Source organism: Stegostoma tigrinum, unplaced genomic scaffold (assembly GCF_030684315.1).
Source record: "Stegostoma tigrinum isolate sSteTig4 unplaced genomic scaffold, sSteTig4.hap1 scaffold_50, whole genome shotgun sequence".
Lineage (NCBI taxonomy): Eukaryota > Metazoa > Chordata > Chondrichthyes > Orectolobiformes > Stegostomatidae > Stegostoma > Stegostoma tigrinum.
The window spans coordinates 3,853,710-3,874,218 of NW_026728430.1; the positions used below are offsets into that span (position 1 = coordinate 3,853,710).

The following is a 20,509-nucleotide window of genomic DNA, read 5'->3' on the forward strand; positions in this document are numbered from 1 at the left end:
ACCGCAAGTTGGCCATGTTTCCAAGTTTTCTTCTTTGTAGATTGCACAGGTAAGCTTAAGGCTCACGTATAAAGTGATTTCACATGTGTCTGAGGTTACTTATTACACCAGCAGGACCTCTTGGTGTTTAGAGTTTGCTCGTAAAGAGAAAGTGAGCTTTAACAAAAAATCTTCTTTATAAAAGTCAAATGGGACAAATCAGATGAACAAAGAAAAACACAAGGATAATGATGATTTGTTTGTCTTTGTTCTGGGAGTTGCATTGCCAGCAGTTGGATACCTCAGTAACATGGATAAATTGGGTCCAGCTGAGGATGAATAATGAAATACTCCAACATAGTCAGCTTTCAATTCACTTATTTTAACTGCCTGCCTGGCTAATACTGAGAGGCCACGTAGCATTATTTCACAGGTAAATCAATGGTTACTTGTTTGCAACAAGACATCAGCTGCACAGAGAAGTCATCACATCACTGAAATCGAACCCTTTGCACAGAAAAACTCCCCAGGGCACTTCACAGCAGATTAACCATACAAAAACTGACAAAGGAGGAGATATTCAAACAGGTGTCCAAACATTTGGTCATAGTGACTCTTCATGAGTTTCTTAAAGGCGAGAGATGGTGATGTCTAGAGGAAGAAACTATACATCTGCAGGAAGTAGCACTAACGGTGGTGGGCTGATGAAGAAAAAAATCAAGAAGTACACAGCACACTGGACTTGGCAGAACAGAAAAGTTCCAGGCAAAGTTTGGGACCTAAAATAATTCCAGACAAAAGCAAAATAAGAACATGGAAGGATGTGAACACAAGAATTGAAAGTTTTTTCGAAAAAAAATCTAAAGTTCAGGCATTGGTCAACCGAGAGACAACGTGGGCCAGCAAACATCAGAATAATGAGTCTTGTTGTGAATTGGGAGATGGACTGAGTTGCAGCTATGGTCTATGATGCAATAGGCAGAAGAAACCTTTGACGTTCCAAAGACTCCAAAAAGTAAACATTTGTTTGATTAGCATCCCCAATTTACATGGAATATTTTACACTGAAAGTGCTGTTCTAGTTTTTAATTTGGAATTTCCTTATCTGCAGCCCTACACTGAAACAGATGATCACTTATTTGAGTCCGTTCATAATAGATCATTACAGCACAGAAATTATATGATGTGAAACATTACACACAGACATTGGGGCTTGATTCAGACTTTACCAGCTCCATTCCTGTTAAACAGTGGTTGGTGTAGGAAGTGCTAGGCAGCCATAGTGCCATATGCAGCAATAGCCTCTTGTTGTTTGAGAAAGATATACGACTTAGAAATAGTTTACACTGGAGGGACTATTTTGACTTCATCTGCTTTCAGATCAGTTGGCATAGGTCGTACTCTTTTGCAATGATTCAAAAACACAGCTGGCCCACACTGGTAAGGTGCTGAATGATATTAACTAGTGAACATGGCAAATTATGAAATGAAGTGACTCATTTTTGGAAATGTCAAGAGATTGTTTTTCAGTGAGGTCAGAAGAATTATGAAAAGCTTGATAAAAGGTGAAGTTTTTAATTTGCTTTCTAAAAAATGGAGAAAAGCATACTGTGTATTTCAGATTTTAGAGTCTAAACAGCTGAAGCCATGGCTGGTAACAACAGGACAAACATAATCCGGGATAGGGAAGAAAGTGAAACTGGAAGAAAGTGAAACAGGAAGAAAGAGAAACGTCTGAAGTGGACACATGGAAATTGCAGAGATGGAGGGACAAGGCTGTGGAAATGTTATTTGTTATGTTACCTCTCGGAAACAGTGACTAACTGAAACACACTGGAAACGTGACCTAAGGAAGTTGCCTGGGCTCATTTGGTCCTGAATCTTTCAGAAATGCTTACATCACATTACAAACACTCGAACAGTAACCCTCCAAAAATATATATAAAGAAAAATCAATTCAAATGATCACAAAACCAAAAAATTCCATATCCTACTGAAAGTCTTCGTGGCTGGGAAATAAGTTGCTGAGCTAAAGAGCCTCTACCCTGCTGACAATATGGTAGAACTTAATTAGTACTTGCAGAGTCCAAAATTTGACCCAAAACACTTTTCTGTCGTCCCACTAGAATTAAAGTCTCTGTTTCCAATAGATTCATTAACAAGTTACTACATCCCTACCGAGTAATCTGAAACCTCTAATCAGCTGCAGTGTACAACATCATTTCATTTAATTACTCATTATCATCCTTCCACCATCTAAAAGGATCATTTCCTAAAGCAAGCACAACATAATCTTAGATTGCAATGGCACTGGAGAGAAGTGTATTCTTAACGTATTAGAGTATTCCAGAATTGAAATAATGATATATGGGTGCACTTTCTTTTCAATTCTGGCCACTTGCGCATCTGAGATTAATTGTTTCATCGATGACAACTTGACTGGATATATTCCTGCCTCTTCTGCCCTCACTCAAGATGTTCCTTTAAACCCATGTTTTGACCATGCTTTTACTCAACCCCTCAATATCTGTGTTTTCTTCAATGTCAGACTGACAGGTTGTAAGCTACTATTCTGTAAAAAACAAAAATGATAATTTTCTACTTTACTCAACCCAAAAAACTTGAATTCAAAAGGAGATTAACATACCAAATAACATGCCAAACCAGCACATTACTTTCATGAGGATTACACTGTCCTCAATCGGGGATCAGAATAATTTAGGTTCCTTCATACACTTCATCCCTATATGTCTCTTGAGACATTCGTACAGGAATATTGTGAAATTAATCCGGACCAATTTGGTATCCACAATTAGCTGTGTCCGTCCAGACATGAGTAGCTAGGTGTTGGAGAAGAATTTCCAGATAACCACCAATCCCTGTGGCTTAGATTTCTAAAACTTTGTTTCATTTACCCAAAAAGACAACTGGGTGGGTTAGAGTGAATAGCAATGCAAAAGGCATCCCAACTGTGTTCTGAGTTAGTAGGTACTGCTGATGCTGGAGTCTGAGATAACAAAGTGTGGAGCTGGATGAACACAGCAGGCTAGCAGACTAGGGGCTCAGGAAAGCTGGCATTTCAGGTCTGGACCGTTCTTCAGAAAATTTCTGGAGGAGGGCCCAGACCCGAAACATCAGCTTTCCTGCTCCTCTGATGCTGCCAGACCAACTGTGTCCTAATTGTTTGATTAACAAGAGGGATTTTTCCTTTGCTGCATTTTTCATAAATTGTTTGAGCTTTATTTCAAACTTCAGTGCAGCCCAGTTGTGAACGCTTGCTATTTCATCTGAAGTAAAAATATTCCCTGAAAATCCTCACTCCCTCAAATTGACCATTTTTCTCAATGCAATACTGCAAAAATTTGCATTTGTATTTGCTCACAAGTAATTTATCTGTGCTCGGCCCTTCAGGCATTGGCTTTCTTGATTATAAAAACGACAAAACAATATCAACTCAAGAAAACAAAATAAATGAGTAAGCAAACCATGTACAAAAGAAAATAAATCACTGTATATATAAAGGTAAGAATCTCAAACTTTAATGTCCCCAAGTCCAGTCCAGCACTCAAATCTAGTGGATAAATGTTCTTTCGTCTTAATCAAAAAGCACAGAATTTAATCGAACGGCCAGACAAACCAGAATAATCCCATCTTTAATCCCATGCTGCCAAAGTGTCATGCAGGGCAGCATGGTGGCTCAGTGGTTAGCACTGCCACCTCACAGCTCCAGGGTCCCGGGTTTGATTCCAGCCTTGGGTGACTGTCTGTGAGGAGTTTGCACATTCTCCCCATGTCTGAGTGAGTTTCCTCCAAGTGATCCAGTTTCCTCCCACAGTCCAAAGATGTGCAGGCTGGGCGGATCAGCCGTGTGCTAAATTGCCCTTCGTGTTCGGGGAATGGGTCTGAGTGGGATGCTTCAAGGGACAGTGTGGACCTGTTGGGCCGAAGGGCCTGTTTAAACACTGTAGGTAATCTAATCTTATTCAGAGCAGTAAAACAACCTCAGCAATCTGGTACAGCTCAAAAATAACTAGAATTCCAGCTAGAGATGCATTTGTGCGATGCTTTCTACAGTCAAATATCTTTGAAAGCACTTAGTTTACAAACTTCAAACATGAAAAATCATTTCACAAGATCATTTGGATTTCATAGATTCAGGAAGTATTAATTCAAGATCGATTATGTGCAAAACGTACAACAGCAGCACGGAGTGGGAGGGCTACCAAAGTCAGGACACCACAAACAAACCGCTTGCCAAGTATCTGACTGCTCTAGATAGCGGTATCATTCGGTTTCAACTATTCACAGGAAGTTTGCAGGATAACTTCTAATAAAGTGGTGTGAAGAGGAAAACCATTCCTGCAACAATGCATCATTATCACAAACTAGACTAATGACAATCTGAGATAAACAACCCCAAAAGCGTGATAATGTAGGACAAACAATTCCAAAAGACAAAGAATTTTGGATGATTTACACTGAAAAATATAAACAAGCCAATCTCTGGGAATAATGCAATCATTGGACATGCAAGACAAGCAGCTTCTTTAATGCAAAAACAGAGTTAACATTTTGGGTCCAGCGACCCTCCCTCAGAACTGGAAGGGTCACCCGGACCTGAAACATTAACTCCATTCTTACCTTCACAGATGGTGCCAGAAATGCTGAGCTTTTCCAACAACTTTGTTTTTGTCCCTGAGTTGCAGTGTCCATGATTCTTTCAGTTATTATTTAGCTTCTTGAATATGATTGTTATGGGTTGGAGTGCTGTTTGCCATCCTGTTTTGGGTGCCTTATATCTTCATGACAAAGGCTCTACATTATTTTACAGGTCTTTCTGGCTCTCCAGCAATTCTTCTCACATTCTTAAATTTCACATTGAAAATACAATTTCACTACATGTCAAATCAAACTTACATTTTCATTAGTGTTTCCTTTTCTGCAGGACTGAAATTATATTCTTCTAGAAAGCTTGATCTGTTGAAGTCTATGCTTCTGCAATTGATCATAAACCACAAAAGAAAAAGCAAATTAAAATGGTGTTTGGGTCTACAATTGCTTGCCAGCCGTAAAATAAGAAATGAAGTCTCAAAATTCAGCATCCTAAGCCGTGATCAGCTAACTTTATGAAACAAGGTCACACTCTAAATGTAAAACTGCATAAAATAGTGAATACCTTCTTTAAATTTCCTCAGGAAGTTTACCAGAAATGCCCTTGAGGGCCAAAGCAGCTCGCCAGCAGTGGTGGCGGCTGGTGGTAACAGGGGAAAGGAGCAGGTGCAAGGAGTGAAGCCACTTCTTCAATAGCTTACATTTGCTATTAGTCCAGAAATTTTAGTCTGAGATAAACTCAACACCTTCACATGCAACTGCTGCTTATGCTTTGTATTGCTTGTTCCTCAGAATTAGGGAGAGAATATGCAAAGAACTCAGAAGCTGTTTCTTCATCAATGTGCCATGATCTGGAATGATATCCGTGTTTTTGTTTCTGTGGTATGTGTTACAGAGTCATACAGCATGGAAACATCTCTGCCTTCATGAAGAGATTTCTGATTATCCAACCTATGGCCACCAGCTCTCCAGCCATTCCCTTTACACACTACTGTATTGCAAATGAAGCATAATATGGTCACATTTTGGATCAAACTCACTTCTTGACTGTCGCTCCCTTCTCCGGTGAACTTAAATTCTGAATTTCATCAGAATTCGGACAGTGTTTGGACTCAACACTTTCACAGCTGCAATTGAACATCAAGAACAATTTAAAACACCTCAAGCAAACCCTTTCATCTTCAGTTAAATCCATTAAAATACCCATGAAAATTGAAGATTCAGAATGACAAGCCTCCATCAGATGGTTTTATTAAACAGGTTACACACCAGATGGTGAAGATTTCTGAGTCAGCATAAAATGTTAGCCCATATGCTCCCCAAGTATTCTTGCTTGAGACTGGGATTACAGTTCCTGTGATGCTGTCCCGCCAATAAGATGAATCTAGTTGCTGGATTTATCCACACACTTTTGAACATAAACATAGTACATGTTGTAATCCTCCAGTCCTCTGATACCACCCCCTGTATTCAAACAGGATTAGGTTGTTGTGCAAAGTGCCACTGCAGCCTCAAGCTATTTTTTTCTTTCTCAGTATCCTCAGTTGTCTACAATTCACTTCCTTCTGAGTTACCAACACCAGGGACAACCAGCCGTTCTAATCAAAGCAGAAATTGCTGTAAAAGCTCAGTGGCTCAAATTACTCAAAAATATTAACTCTGCTTTCTCGCCACAGATGCTGCCAGACCTGCTTAGCTTTTCCAGCAATTTCCATTTTCGTTTCAGTTTTCCAGCATCTGCAGTTGTTTAATGTTCACATTTCTAAAATGCTGTCCAACCTCAGCTCATCCTTGCCTCAACTATTTACTTTTCATCGTGAATTGGACATCAACTTCTTCTGAATAGTATCGCAGCCAGGCCCTTACCTCTGTGAAGATTAAACAGTGATTTATGACCATTAGCCCCACTTTCGCTACCCTTTCACTGCTCACAATGGAGGACGACATTCGGATTCCCTTTTAACATTAGCTGCCAGCATCATTTAGTTCAACACTTCCCTTCTGAACTACTTATAATTAACTCAGTACACACTGGGGTCATCAATAATCCTCATCATTTGTACCATTTGCCACACTTTCCTGCTTGTGGGAACATTCTGACACTGTCACTAAACAACCTCCTGCTGTAAGACAGACTATTGTTTCATTGCAGTTTTGCCTGAACTTGTGTTGAAATTTACTTGCTGCAAACGCCTTCTTGCTCCTTTTGAAGTTGGACCTCCTCCAAATCAAAATTATTCTGGATTGTTCCTTCCTCTTTTCTGTAGCCAAAATAAATATCTTATGATATGGTGCTTCCTGAAATGATCCATGTCTGATATTTGATCGATAGTGTGTATGTGTGTGCACAATAATTATAGAAGTGGTAGTGCAGGTTGAAGATCTCATCAGGATTCTGAACTTTAAAAATTGGAGCATTGTATGAAAAACAAATATGTTCTGACTAATCATGATTAAACAAAAACCTCCTGATTTCCCCTCAACTCTGGTATTTACCAACCACACTTCAGGAAGGGATTTGAGAGGGTGCACAAAACAGTCACAAAAAATATTACCAGAGATGACAAACTAGACAGCCCTGTGGAGAGGCTGAAGGAGCTTGGGCTGCTCTTGGAGAAGACTAAGAAGTGATTTTAAAAGTGTTCAAAATTATAAGGGATTTGGTTGGAATGGATAAGAACAATCGGTTCCTTGTGACAGAAGGCTTAAGAAGAAAAGGACACTGATTTAAGATGATCAGCAAAAAGAACCAATGGTGACAAGGATTTTGTTTTTAAATAGCATCATTAGAAACTGGAAAGCTCTGCCTCATTGTGTGGTGGATGCAGCTTCAATTGAGGTCTTCAAAAGTGAGCTACAATTTTCGAAAGGAGAGGTTTCGCAGTATTACACAGTAAAAGGACTTCGGAGTGAACGTAGGCAAGTCCCTCTTTGAGAGCTGGTACAAACATTATTAAATCATTGTCTCTGGGCTATTACCATTCGATGGCTATACAACATTGCACAAACTGCTAGCTCCCCAGCTATATCCTACCGCTTTGTCATATTCTGAATAATGATTCATTTTGTCATGCATGCAATTAAACTTACTCAGCAATTATTTCGCTGGATCCTGAAGAAACACAACTTCCACTTTCCTCACCATTTGCACTGTCAACATTTCCAGAACTGCAATTGATCAAAGAGGACAAATTAAGTCATTTAGAACAGGCAAACTCGTCCAGAATTAAATCCAACCCAATTCAACAACAAAAAATCACAGCCTTGAGAGATGGATTGTTTTGACTTCCACAGGATGCCCACAGGCCTTCATATTGAGGCACTGCTGGGGTGTGGGTTGGAAGAGACAGAGCAGGGCAATAAGGAGAGAAAACCAATTCTTCAGTATTTCACCCTTGTTGAAAGCCGTTTCTGGGCCATGCAAGAACTTGATACTGAAAGACAAGCAAAATTTAATCTACCATTGAAAAGCTTTGAAAGCTTTATGCTAATTCAACATTATTCCATCTCTCAAAATAAGCCAAACATTGCAGAAGCAGTGAAGCAGTTGCTTCATGTGATTGCTTTTGTCTGGATTGGTGCTCACTGCACTGCCAATTGGGGTATCTTCCTGAGGCAACCCTGACATAATCCTACAGCAAATCCCAACAGTTTCCTTTCACAGTATTAGATCCTAAATACCATACAACAGGTTTAATCTGTCGTCACATCAAATTTACTTGTCAATTACTCCTTCAGTTTCTGACAAACTTAGGTTTCCACCCACCACACAGTGTGACATGTCAATATTTTCACAGCTGCAACTGGTCACAAAACACCAAATAAATCATTTTACTTGTGCATATGATCACATTTTTAATTTCTGGCACTCTTATCAACATTGGGATTTGTGGCTGTGAGGGGGAGCCAGTGGGTAGATGAGGTGTAAAGATGTCAAATAAAGAACCTCTGCACTGGGACAGACAACAAACATCCCAAAAGAGAGGATTTAAGTTTAACTTCCTCATATCTGAAAAAGAAACTCAAGCTCTTCACAGACTATTGACAATTCAACCCTCACAAGCACAGCTTGTAACTCAAAGTTTGATTCAGAGCACTGATGTAGGAATTTGTCTTTGCTCAAATTCACTGAAGCTTAAGGTCAGATTAGTCACCATTGGCTGTTTTGCTGAAAAAAAAATCATTTTTCTATCCTGCTCCTTTCACAGTTCTGAGTTTCGTTAAAGATCTGGACAGAATAAGGTCAGGATTAAATCAAGGTCTCTGACTTGTGAAAGTGCCTGACTCCATGAATACACATGGCAAATGACCAAATTAGATAATTCAAAATGCAAATTATTCAATGGCAATATTGTATGGGAGAAATACCAAGGCTCGGACATGGGGAGCAGGTCACATTCTTAATTGAAGACATATTTCTTCAAATGTTACGGACATTTGGAGGACACTTCAATGAACTTGGAAGAAGTTTGTAGGGAGGGTGCAGCTGAGCTGGAAGGAGGAACACAGAGAAGTGCTGAGGTGGGGTAGAGGAGATTAACTCATTTCTTTAGCAATTTTACCAGAGCCACATTGTCCAGAAATATAACCTCAATATTGATCTGAGAACAATTTCCCATCTAAGTGTTTTGGATGCTTCAATGGTGATGCTATTATTTCAGACAACTGTCTCTGTTATAAATTTTCGAGGGAGGCAGCCCAGCAGACACTTTAATGTGACTGCTATAGTCTGGAGTGGCACTCATTACATTGCAACAAAAATTTTGAAGAAATCAATGGTTCTCCATCATTCCCTTTTCACACTGCTGCATTCCAAATGAAGCAGAATTAAAACATATCAAAATTATTTCCGATCAACCTTGCTTCCTCATGGTTACACAGATGCCTGGCAAACTTTGATTCCTACCCACCCGACAATCTATACGGCCAAAATATCTGCAGCTGTCAGTGCACATGAAGCACAAATTAAGAAAAGGATTTGCATCTACAACTGACTTGTAAACATTGAAAATAAATGCTGAATCCCAAAATGCTCAGTATTTCAAGTCCCCATTAGGTCAAAGTCCACATGAATGACTACACTAGATGGTTTGCTTTCCAAATTTTCAGAGAAAATATGTAGGACACTCCAGTTACATCGGCTGGTGCATTTGAGGGGAGGTGGGAGGTTTCGCAGTTTAGCATTGTTGCAAGTTAGACCACCAAGGTCTGGATGTTGAGGGCCAATCAAATTTTCACTGAACATTTTAAAATGTTTTCTATGGATCAAAGGCTGAAATGTGTCATTGATTTAATTACTGGCAATGGCCTCGGAGGGAATAAAGCTGTTTCTTTAATGTGATTTTTATCGTCTCGAATGGTGACATAATCTTTCAAGAGCTACTATATTCACAGCAATTTCTTTTCATGGTATGTATTATGAATGAAGCACAGAAGGATGAAACTTACTTTGAAATGTCTGCAGTCGCTTTTGGTGAACTTGGTTCTTCATCTTTCTCAGAGTTTGGGCTGTCAAAGGTTTTAGACCTGCAATTCATTAAGACCATAAGACCATAAGACAGAGGAGCAGAAATTAGGCCATTTGGCCCATTGAGTCAGTTCTGCCATTCAGTCAGGATGATAAGTTCCTCAATACCATTCTTCTGCTTTCTCCCCATAACCCTTAATCCCCTTGATAATCTGTCTCAGTTTTAAATGTACTCAATGACCTGGCCCCTACAGCCTTCTGTGGCAGTGAATTTCACAGATTCAACACTCTCTGGCTGAAGAAGTTTCTCCAAATCTCCAATTGAAAAGATCTCCTCTTTATTCTAAAAGTGGGCCCTCGGGTCCTAGTCTCTCCTACCAATGAAAGCATCTTCCCAACATCCACTCTGTCCAGGCCATTCAGTATTCTAAAAGTTTCAATTAGATCACCCCTCATCCATCTAATCTCCAATGAGTATAGTCTCAGAGTCCTCAAACGTTCCTCATATTTTAAGCTTTCCATTCCCTGGACCATTCTCATGAACCTCCTCTGAACCCGTTCCAGGGACAGTGCATACACAACCTCAGTGACAATCAGCATTAACAGTTGGGCTGAGAAGGATGCTGATCTGCCATCCCTTTCACTGGACCAGCAGCTGTCAAAACTGATCCAAACCGTCAACTGGTGAGTAACGCCGGCAGCAATCTCTGTATTGGTCACCGCTGGAATCGGCCAAGGCCTCCAGGTTTCAGATCCAGCAGAAGGCCTGCAGCATGAACCACAAACTTCCATCTAAAATTTCTTTTTACAACACTAAGAACAGAGCAAATATTAGAACAACAGCCAACTGTTTCTTTAATGTAAAAACAAACAAACTATGGACACCGGCAATCTGAAAGAAAGGCAGATGTTTCTGGAGAAACTCTACAGGTTTTGCAGCATCTGCAGACAGAAAACAGAGTTCAAGTGAAGCCAGGTGACACTTCTTCAGAGGTGTGAAGTTCTGAACAGGGGAACCTTAACTCAAAGCGCCCACTCTGCTTTCTCTCCACAGATGCTGCTAAGTTTCGGGAGATAGCCTCTATGTAATGCTCCTGAAAATGTCAGACCTCCAGCAGCTGCCCTTCATATTTTTGTATTCCGATTAAAGCATCATTTCCTCACATATTGGATCAATACTTACTTTCTGATCTCAGCAACTGTCTTTGGAGGAATTGGATTTTCAAGCTCCTCACAGCTCAGAATGTTATCATTGTTCCCGATGCTGAAATTAGTTGTGAAGAATGTCATTTTAAATAAATACTTGCACCCAGTAATTCTTAGCTCATCGGCAGTTTCCTTTGTATTCCTTGTACTCTGAATAAAGCAAAACCTTAACCACTTATTGTATTCAAACTTGCTCTTTCATGACAGATTTTAGAGTGCAAGGTTTCCCATCTACCTCGTAGTTTGCACTTTCAGGTGATCTGCAAATGGTCCTAAAAGTGTTGTCAAGTAAATTTGAGCAAACATCCACATCCACAAGAAAATTATCTCCATACACCTGAAAGACATTGAGTCGGCATTTTGTGCCATTGACAGCTAATTTTCTAACAACGGGTCAAGACGCAACTACAGAATATGGTCATTGGTCTCCCCGAAACCCCCAACGGTAGTTTGCAAGATAAGACCATGAGACTGGAGTGTGGAAGTAAAGAGAGAGAGAGAGAGAGGGAGAAGGATGCAACAAATCCATTTCTTCAACATTTTATATTTGTTGCAAAGTCTAAAAATATCTCAAACAAAGAGCTCCAGGCCCAAATATAGAAAGGCAACCAACTTTCCAGTGAAGAACTTCAGATAGCGTCTCTACATTCAGGGCTGAATGTCCCAAGTCAACTGGCCTTGGCCTGAGACATGAAATTCTTGGCAAAGTGGAGGGGAGTTCAGGAGGAAAGCTGAACTCTCTTCTGCACCATTATACTGTATTGTCAGAGGTGGGCAAAGTAGGTGGTTTAATGACTCACTGGGCATGAATCACGTCACCAGCTGACAGCCACTTGTGTCTGTCTGTCTCTCTGGTAAATATTAGAGTTCCTCAACTCCCGCAGTGGACATTGGCCTGCAAATCTCTTTTCTATAAGCTCGGCAATGACAATTGTAAAGATTGCAGCTCTGCCCCTATTTCGTCCTTTTGTCAACTGTTTTTATGAAAAAAGATCACCCTCCAGATTTAGTGTGTTCATGGACAGCAGCAGGTTTTTCTTCAAAACCTTCACAGGAGATTTGAAAGACACCACAGGCAGACTGAGGGTAGGGGATGAGGTAGGAACCTCAATTCTTCGACATGTGGTATCCTTAATTCAGAGCTCAGCTATCTAAATGTTTGGCGACAAATGAAGATCTGAATAGTGAATGGATGAGCAATTTTTTTCACTGAACACTTTTGGATCTTTTCTGTTATTACAGCTTTTCTTTTTAAACAAACAAAATCTGTGTAGATTTTTGATACAATCAAGCAACTTTGATAATGTGACTGCTGCTGTCTAGTGTTTGCTGCATTGCTGTGGGAGGAAGGCCCTCCACAGATCTTACAGGAAGTGCCAGCAGGTTTTTTAACATTGTTGTATTTTGGATGAAACTTAATTAAGTCACACATTAGACTAAAGCTTACTTTGTGTTCACTGAATCGATTACTGGAATCTCTTCTGCCTCTGAGGTGTCAAAGCTTCCATATCTGCAATTGGTCAGACTGCACAAACTAAGTGATTTTAAACAAGCTTGAATCTACAATTTGCATTCAGCCACTGAAAAACATCTGAAGGTTCGGGATTTCGGCATTTGAAGCCTTGATTACCGAGTTTGTTAAAACATTACACTGAAACTCCAATTTGGCATTTTACAGCATACCTGCCACATCCCATACAACAGAGAAGAGTAAAACATTCAATGTGGTTCTGTCTCATCTGATCGTAACTTCAAATCTACATTCCTGCCTATCTGAGTGACCTTTCACTCCCTTGCTCTCAACAAGTATCTATTTATCTTTCCATTTACAGTATTCCAGCGCTCTGCTTTTACCATCTTTTCAGGAAGAAAACTTAAAAGAATACCCACATTTTGAGATATTTAAAAAACCACTGTTTTAAGTTGACAACCACTGAATTTCAGACACTCGCCCTTCATTCTAGTCTCTTCTGTAAGAGGAAACACCGTCTGCATATCTACCCTGTACAAATGCTCAGGTTTTTTTCTTTCAATCACATTGCGCCTTCCGCCCTAAACACCGACTGATGCAAGCCTTGTCTGTACAAATTTTCCTTGTGAGGCAAGTCACTTAGGCTCGGTATTATTCTGGTAAACCTGTTCTGAACTGCCTCTCATATATTTAGTTCCATCCTTAAATAAGGCTGACCACCACAAAGAAAAACATTCAAGATATGGGCTCACCAGTGATCCCTAATTTTGTGTTTAAGTTCCTTCATGATAAAATGAAAACATTTATTTGCTTTCCTAATTACTTAATGTATCTGTACATAAGCAATTTGTGATTCATGCACGAGGATACCCAGAATCCACTGTATCTCAGAGCTATGCAATCTCCTTCAACAAAAAAAAACTGCTATGCTTCCTGCCAAAATGGACTTCAAATTTACCCATGTACAACTGTCTTTGTCAGATCTTTGACGACTTGCTCAACCTCTCTTTCTCTGCAGTATTCCAATGTCCTCTGAGGTTAATTTTTAATGCATTTTTGTCTCTTCAGCACATCTGTCAGCCATAAATTCATTCCTTCCTAAGTCATCGACTGTTCGTCAATACTTCGAAAACTTGGCCAGAAACAGATTATTAAAATTATATTGGAATTATGTGATCCGAACAATTTTGAGCTCCAGTTAATTCTCTGTCTCAAATAAACACCTAAGTAAATGAGAACACGCATGCAAAAAGGGATGAATTCCTTGGATCTAATTACAGAAGACCAAAATAACTGTAGCATCTAGTCAGCCTGTTTCTCCCTTTCACTATGGATATAGGAAAATCTTGAAATGTAGGATGTGTGTAAGGTGAATGGATACTATTAGCATCCATTGAATTATGATGATCTTTTAGCTGAATTCAAATGGTTGACTCAAACACGAATCTTAAACACAACATCTGTCCAATTAGTAAAATGGATTTGAACTTTCGAATGGCATGGAAGCCATTTTAGAACATAGAACATAGAACATAGAACAGTACAGCACAGAACAGGCCCTTCAGCCCACAATGTTGTGCCGACCATTGATCCTCATGGATGCACCCTCAAATTTCTGTGACCATATGCATGTCCAGCAGTCTCTTAAATGACCCCAATGACCTTGCTTCCACAACTGCTGCTGGCAACGCATTCCATGCTCTCACAACTCTCTGCGTAAAGAACCTGCCTCTGACATCCCCTCTATACTTTCCACCAACCAGCTTAAAACTATGACCCCTCGTGCTAGCCATTTCTGCCCTGGGAAATAGTCTCTGGCTATCGACTCTATCTATGCCTCTCATTATCTTGTATACCTCAATTAGGTCCCCTCTCCTCCTCCTTTTCTCCAATGAAAAGAGACCGAGCTCAGTCAACCTCTCTTCATAAGATAAGCCCTCCAGTCCAGGCAGCATCCTGGTAAACCTCCTCTGAACCCTCTCCAAAGCATCCACATCTTTCCTATAATAGGGCGCCCAGAACTGGACGCAGTATTCCAAGTGCGGCCTAACCAAAGTTTTATAGAGCTGCAACAAGATCTCACGACTCTTAAACTCAATCCCCCTGTTAATGAAAGCCAAAACACCATATGCTTTCTTAACAACCCTGTCCACTTGGGTGGCCATTTTAAGGGATCTATGTATCTGCACACCAAGATCCCTCTGTTCCTCCACGCTGCCAAGAATCCTATCCTTAATCCTGTACTCAGCTTTCAAATTCGACCTTCCAAAATGCATCACCTCGCATTTATCCAGGTTGAACTCCATCTGCCACCTCTCAGCCCATCTCTGCATCCTGTCAATGTCCCGCTGCAGCCTACAACAGCCCTCTACACTGTCAACGACACCTCCGACCTTTGTGTCGTCTGCAAACTTGCTGACCCATCCTTCAATTCCCTCGTCCAAGTCATTAATAAAAATTACAAACAGTAGAGGCCCAAGGACAGAGCCCTGTGGAACCCCACTCACCACTGACTTCCAGGCAGAATATTTTCCTTCTACTACCACTCGCTGTCTTCTGTTGGCCAGCCAATTCTGTATCCAAGCAGCTAAGTTCCCCTGTATCCCATTCCTCCTGACCTTCTGAATGAGCCTTCCATGGGGAACCTTATCAAATGCCTTACTGAAGTCCATATACACCACATCCACAGCTTGACCCTCATCAACCTTACTAGTCACATCCTCAAAAAACTCGATAAGGTTTGTAAGGCATGACCTACCCCTCACAACTTTTTAAAACCTCGCAAGGATCTCCCTGCAAATGGAAACATTCACCAAAAGACAATAGACAAGTCAGTGATCTAAGCAGCCAATGTAATAAACAGTTACACTGTGAAAGGAGGAGATAGTAAATATAACAGATGATTGTCTTAACCAGAACGATCTCAGAGCTTAATGAGAACCAACATCCTCAAATTTCAACATCCACATTTTGCTGAGATTCCTTCGTTTTACAAATTTTTCGCTTGACCTTTAAAAGAATACCATCATCTAAGATGACTACAGGCACAATACAAAAGCAAATAAGAAAGTAATAACCTGCGAAGAATCTTTATGCACTATTGAACCTCTGAGAGATAATGTGAGACACATGAGTGAGCTGTCATGTTTAAAATTCGAGGGCAAGTATAGGTCATCTTTTTCTTTAAAACTCAAAAGCTTATTGCTGGAATTATTCTGCTGGAACATTTATTTACTTGGGCAAAGAAAGAGAATATTTTGGCCACAGGAAAAAAGAGAAACCCAAATTCCCTTTTGAAAGGACCAGCTGGATCATTTCTGCAATCCATTGGGTTCATGAAAGCCAGCTCATTAGCTTACTGCTTTGAAGAAAAATCTAATCACCTCTGGTTATTTGCTGATCTTCTCAAATTTTATAAGCATAGCACATTTGTGAAACTTTTCATCCCCGGGGTGTCCCTATAATGTCAGAGGCACATCAATTGAAGGTCAGCAGTGGTGAGAATCGCTTTGTCTCTGAACTGAGTTTTGATCAGTTACCCCAAAAAACCATTTGTGAATTGCATAAACTGTTAAATACTCACCGACATTCAGAAAACTAATGTATTAAAAAAAACTGAGGTGACAAGAGAAACCATCACTGATGTCATTTGAAAAATATGCAACCCATTATGGCAGAATTGCGGTACTCCTGCATATTTCAGTGGTAAACAGACATTCATTTGACCAACATTTCAGTTTTGCAAAAAGGCTCCTCATACTGCATTCAGCTTCCAAACTTTTATTGTTATGCCCAACACAGACTTACAGAAATTGATAGATTTTGTTCAATTAAAATAGCACTCTTCCATTCACTACATGCAGAAACTTAGACATCCCAAACATTGTTTCAGGAAGCTCCAAACTACATAAAAAGCATTGAAGGAAGTCAATGTTACATTTTATCCTTAATCTCAAGGTCTAGTCATTGTCCTAACACATTCACCGCACTTATTAAACTTTGTGTTGTACTGGGTCAAAATCACTTCATTATTGCGAAAAATTAATCAAAAATACTTTGCCACCTGTCTCTGTATTATGTTTTGTGAGTATGTTTTATTCACTTTTGTCCCAAACCACTAGCGGGGCGCTTAATCATGATTTGTGCCACCATTTGGGATCAAGGATATTGGAAGGGGATAGGGGCACAGAACAGGAGAACTGAAGGACTGCTTTGCCTTGTTGTAAACAAACAAGTTCATCACAGGATGTTGTCAAGGATTCCTGCAGGAAATAGGAGAGCCCAAAATAGTCACAAGTTCATCTTCGAGAAAAGAAAATCTAATGTAAATGTCGGGGAAGCAGAATGAACGTCACACACTGGATTTCCACATCTCTTTTCTTTTCATTTTGAAAATTAGAACATGTGTGTATTGCCCGTGAAATCATTCTGACTGCATTAATATGGCACAATATTTTGTGGGTCCTTTAAATCTCTTATGCATGCAAATCCACATTTAGCAAGAGATGACTGAATGCTGCAAGGCACCTGAAAATGTTTGCCAGTCTCCTTTCCTTCTACACTTCCCTTCTGAAGTACCTATATTTCACTCTGTACACATTGGGGTCATCAATAATCCTCATCATTTGTACCATGTGCCACTCTCTCCTGCTTGTGGGAACACTCTGAGATTGTCACTAAACAACCTCCTGCTGTAAGACAGACTGCTGTTTCATTGCAGTTTTGCCTAAACTTGTGTTGAAATTTACTTGCTGCAAACGCCTTCTTGCTCCTTTTGAAGTTGGACCTCCTCCAAATCAAAATTATTCTGGATTGTTCCTTCTTCTCTTCTGGAGCCAAAATAAATATCTTATGATATGGTGCTTCCTGAAATGATCCATGTCTGATATTCGATATATAGTGTGTGTGTGTGCACAATAATTATAGAAGTGGTAGTGCAGGTTGAAGATATCATCAGGATTCTGAACTTTAAAAATTGGAGCATTGTATGAAAAACAAATATGTTCTGACAAATCATTATAAAAAAAACTCCTGATATGCCCTCAACTCTGGTATTTACCAACCACACTTCAGGAAGGGATTTGACAGGGTGCACAAAACATTCCCAAAAAATATTACCAGAGATGACAAACTAGACAGCCCTGTGGAGAGCCTGAAGAAGCTCAGGCTGCTCTTGGAGAAAACTAAGAAGTGATTGTAAAAGTGTTCAAAATCATAAGGGATTTGGTTAGAATGGATAAGAACAATCGGTGCCTTGTGACAGAAGGCTTAAGGAGAAACGGACACTGATTTAAGATGATCAGCAAAAAGAACCAATGGTGACAAGGAATTTTTTTTTTCAATAGCCTATTCAGGAACTGGAAAGCTCTGCCGAATAGTGTGGTGGATGCAGCTTCAATTGCGGTCTTCAAAAGTGAACTACAATTTTCGAAAGGAGAGGTTTCGCAGTATTACACAGTAAAAGGACTTAGGAGTGAACGTAGGCAAGTCCCTCTTTGAGAGCTGGTACAAACATCAAATCATTGTCTCTGGGCTATTACCATTTGATGGCTGTATAACATTGCACAAACTGCTAGCTCCCCAGCTATTTCCTACCGCTTTGTCATATTCTGAATAATGATTCACTTTGTCATGCATGCAATTAAACTTACTCAGCAATTATTTCGCTGGATCCTGAAGAAACACAACTTCCATTTTCCTCACCATTTGCACTGTCAACATTTCCAGAACTGCAATTGATCGAAGAGAACAAATTAAGTCATTTAGAACAGGCAAACACGTCCAGAATTAAATCCAACCCAATTCAACAACAAAAAATCACAGTGTTGAGAGAGGGGTCCTTTTGACTTCCACAGGATGCCCACAGGCCTTCATACTGAGGCAGTGCTGGGGTGTGGGTTGGAAGAGACAGAGCAGGGCAATAAGGAGAGAAAACCATTTCTTCAGTATTTCACCCTTGTTGAAAGCCGTTCCTGCGCTGTGCAAGAACTTGATACTGAAAGACAAGCAAATTTCAGTCTACCATTGAAAAGCTTTGAAAGCTTTATGCTAATTCAACATTATTCCATCTCTTAAAATAAGCCAAACATTGCAGAAGCAGTGAAGCAGTTGCTTCATGTGATTGCTGTTGTCTGGATTGGTGCTCACTGCACTGCCAGTTGGGGTATCTTCCTGAGGCAACCCTGACATAATCCTACAGCAAATCCCAACAGTTTCCTTTCACAGTATTAGATCCCAAATACTGAACAACAGGTTTAATCTGTCATCACATCAAATTTACTTGTCAATTACTCCTTCAGTTTCTGACAAACTTAGGTTTCCACCCACTACACAGTGTGACATGTCAACATTTTCACAGCTGCAACTGGTCACAAAACACCAAATAAATCATTTTACTTGTGCACATGATCACATTTTTAATTTCTGGCACTCTTATCTTATTTTGGCTGTGAGGGGGAGCCAGTGGGTAGATGAGGAGTAAAGAGGTCAAATAAAGAACCTCTACACTGGGACAGACAATAAACATCCCAAAAGAGAGGATTTAAGTTTAACTTCCTCATCTCTGGCAAAGAAACTCAAGCTCTTTACAGACTATTGACAATTCAACCCTCACAAGCACAGCTTGTAACTCATAGTTTGATTCGGAGCACTGATGTAGGAATTTGTCATTGCTCAAATTCACTGAAGCTTAAGGTCAGATTAGTCACCAGTGGCTGTTTTGCTGAAAAAAAATCATTTTTCTTTCCTGCTCTTTTAACAGTTCTGAGTTTCCTTAAAGACCTGGACAGAATAAACTCAGGATTAATTCCAGGTCTCTGCCTGACTCCATGGATACACATGGCAAATGGCCAACTTAGATAATTCAAAATGCAAATTATTCAATGGCAATATTGTATGGGAGAAATACCAAGGCTCGGACACGGGGAGCAGGTCACATTCTTAATTGATAACATATTTCTACAAATGTCACAGACGTTTGAAGGACACTTCAATGAACTTGGAGGAAGTTTGTGGGGAGGGTGCAGCTGAAGCAGGAAGGAGGAACACAGAGAAGTGCTGAGGTGGGGTAGAGGAGATTAACTCATTTCTTTAGCAATTTTACCAGAGCCACATTGTCCAGAAATATAACCTCAATATTGATCTGAGAACAATTTCCCATCTAAGTGTTTTGGATGCTTCAATGGTGATGCTATCATTCAAGGTAAATATCTCTACCATGAATTTTCTAGGAAAGCAGTCCAGCAGACACTTTAATGTGACTGCCATAGTCTGGAGTGGCATTCATTACATTGCACAAAAAGTTTTGAAATCAATGATACTCCATCATTCCCTTTTCACACTGCTGCATTCCAAATTGCAGAATTAAAACACATCAAAAGTACTTCTGATCAAACTTGCTTCCTCATGGTTACACAGATGCCTGGCAAACTTTGATTCCCACCCACCCGACAATCTATACGGCCAAAATATCTGCAGCTGCAAGTGCTCATGAAGCACAAATTAAGGAAAGGATTTGCATCTACAAATGACTTGTAAACATTGAAAATAAATTTTGAATCCCAAAATGCTCTGTATTTCAAGTCCTCATTTGGTCAAAGTCCAGATGAATGACTACACTAGATGGTTTGCTTTCCAAATTTTCAGAGAAAATATGTAGGACACTCCAGTTACATCGGCTTGTGCATTTGAGGGGAGGTGGGAGGTTTCGCAGTTTAGCATTGTTGCAAGTTAGACCACAAGGTCTGGATGTTGAGGGCCAATCAAATTTTCACTGA

At 40.0% G+C, this 20,509-nt stretch overlaps 1 protein-coding gene across 1 annotated transcript in view; it reads right to left on the reverse strand.

Moving 5' to 3' along the window:
- The window catches only part of LOC132208659 (ral guanine nucleotide dissociation stimulator-like 1), a 41,561-nt gene that overhangs the window by 18,685 nt on the left and 2,367 nt on the right, over positions 1–20,509 (reverse strand). The window contains exons 2-4 of the mRNA XM_059644093.1: positions 18,386–18,463; positions 5,631–5,717; positions 4,897–4,974 (exon numbers count right to left, since the gene is read on the reverse strand). Of these exons, the coding sequence (XP_059500076.1) occupies positions 4,897–4,974; positions 5,631–5,717; positions 18,386–18,463 (243 nt within the window). The remainder of the gene's footprint in view (positions 1–4,896; positions 4,975–5,630; positions 5,718–18,385; positions 18,464–20,509) is intronic.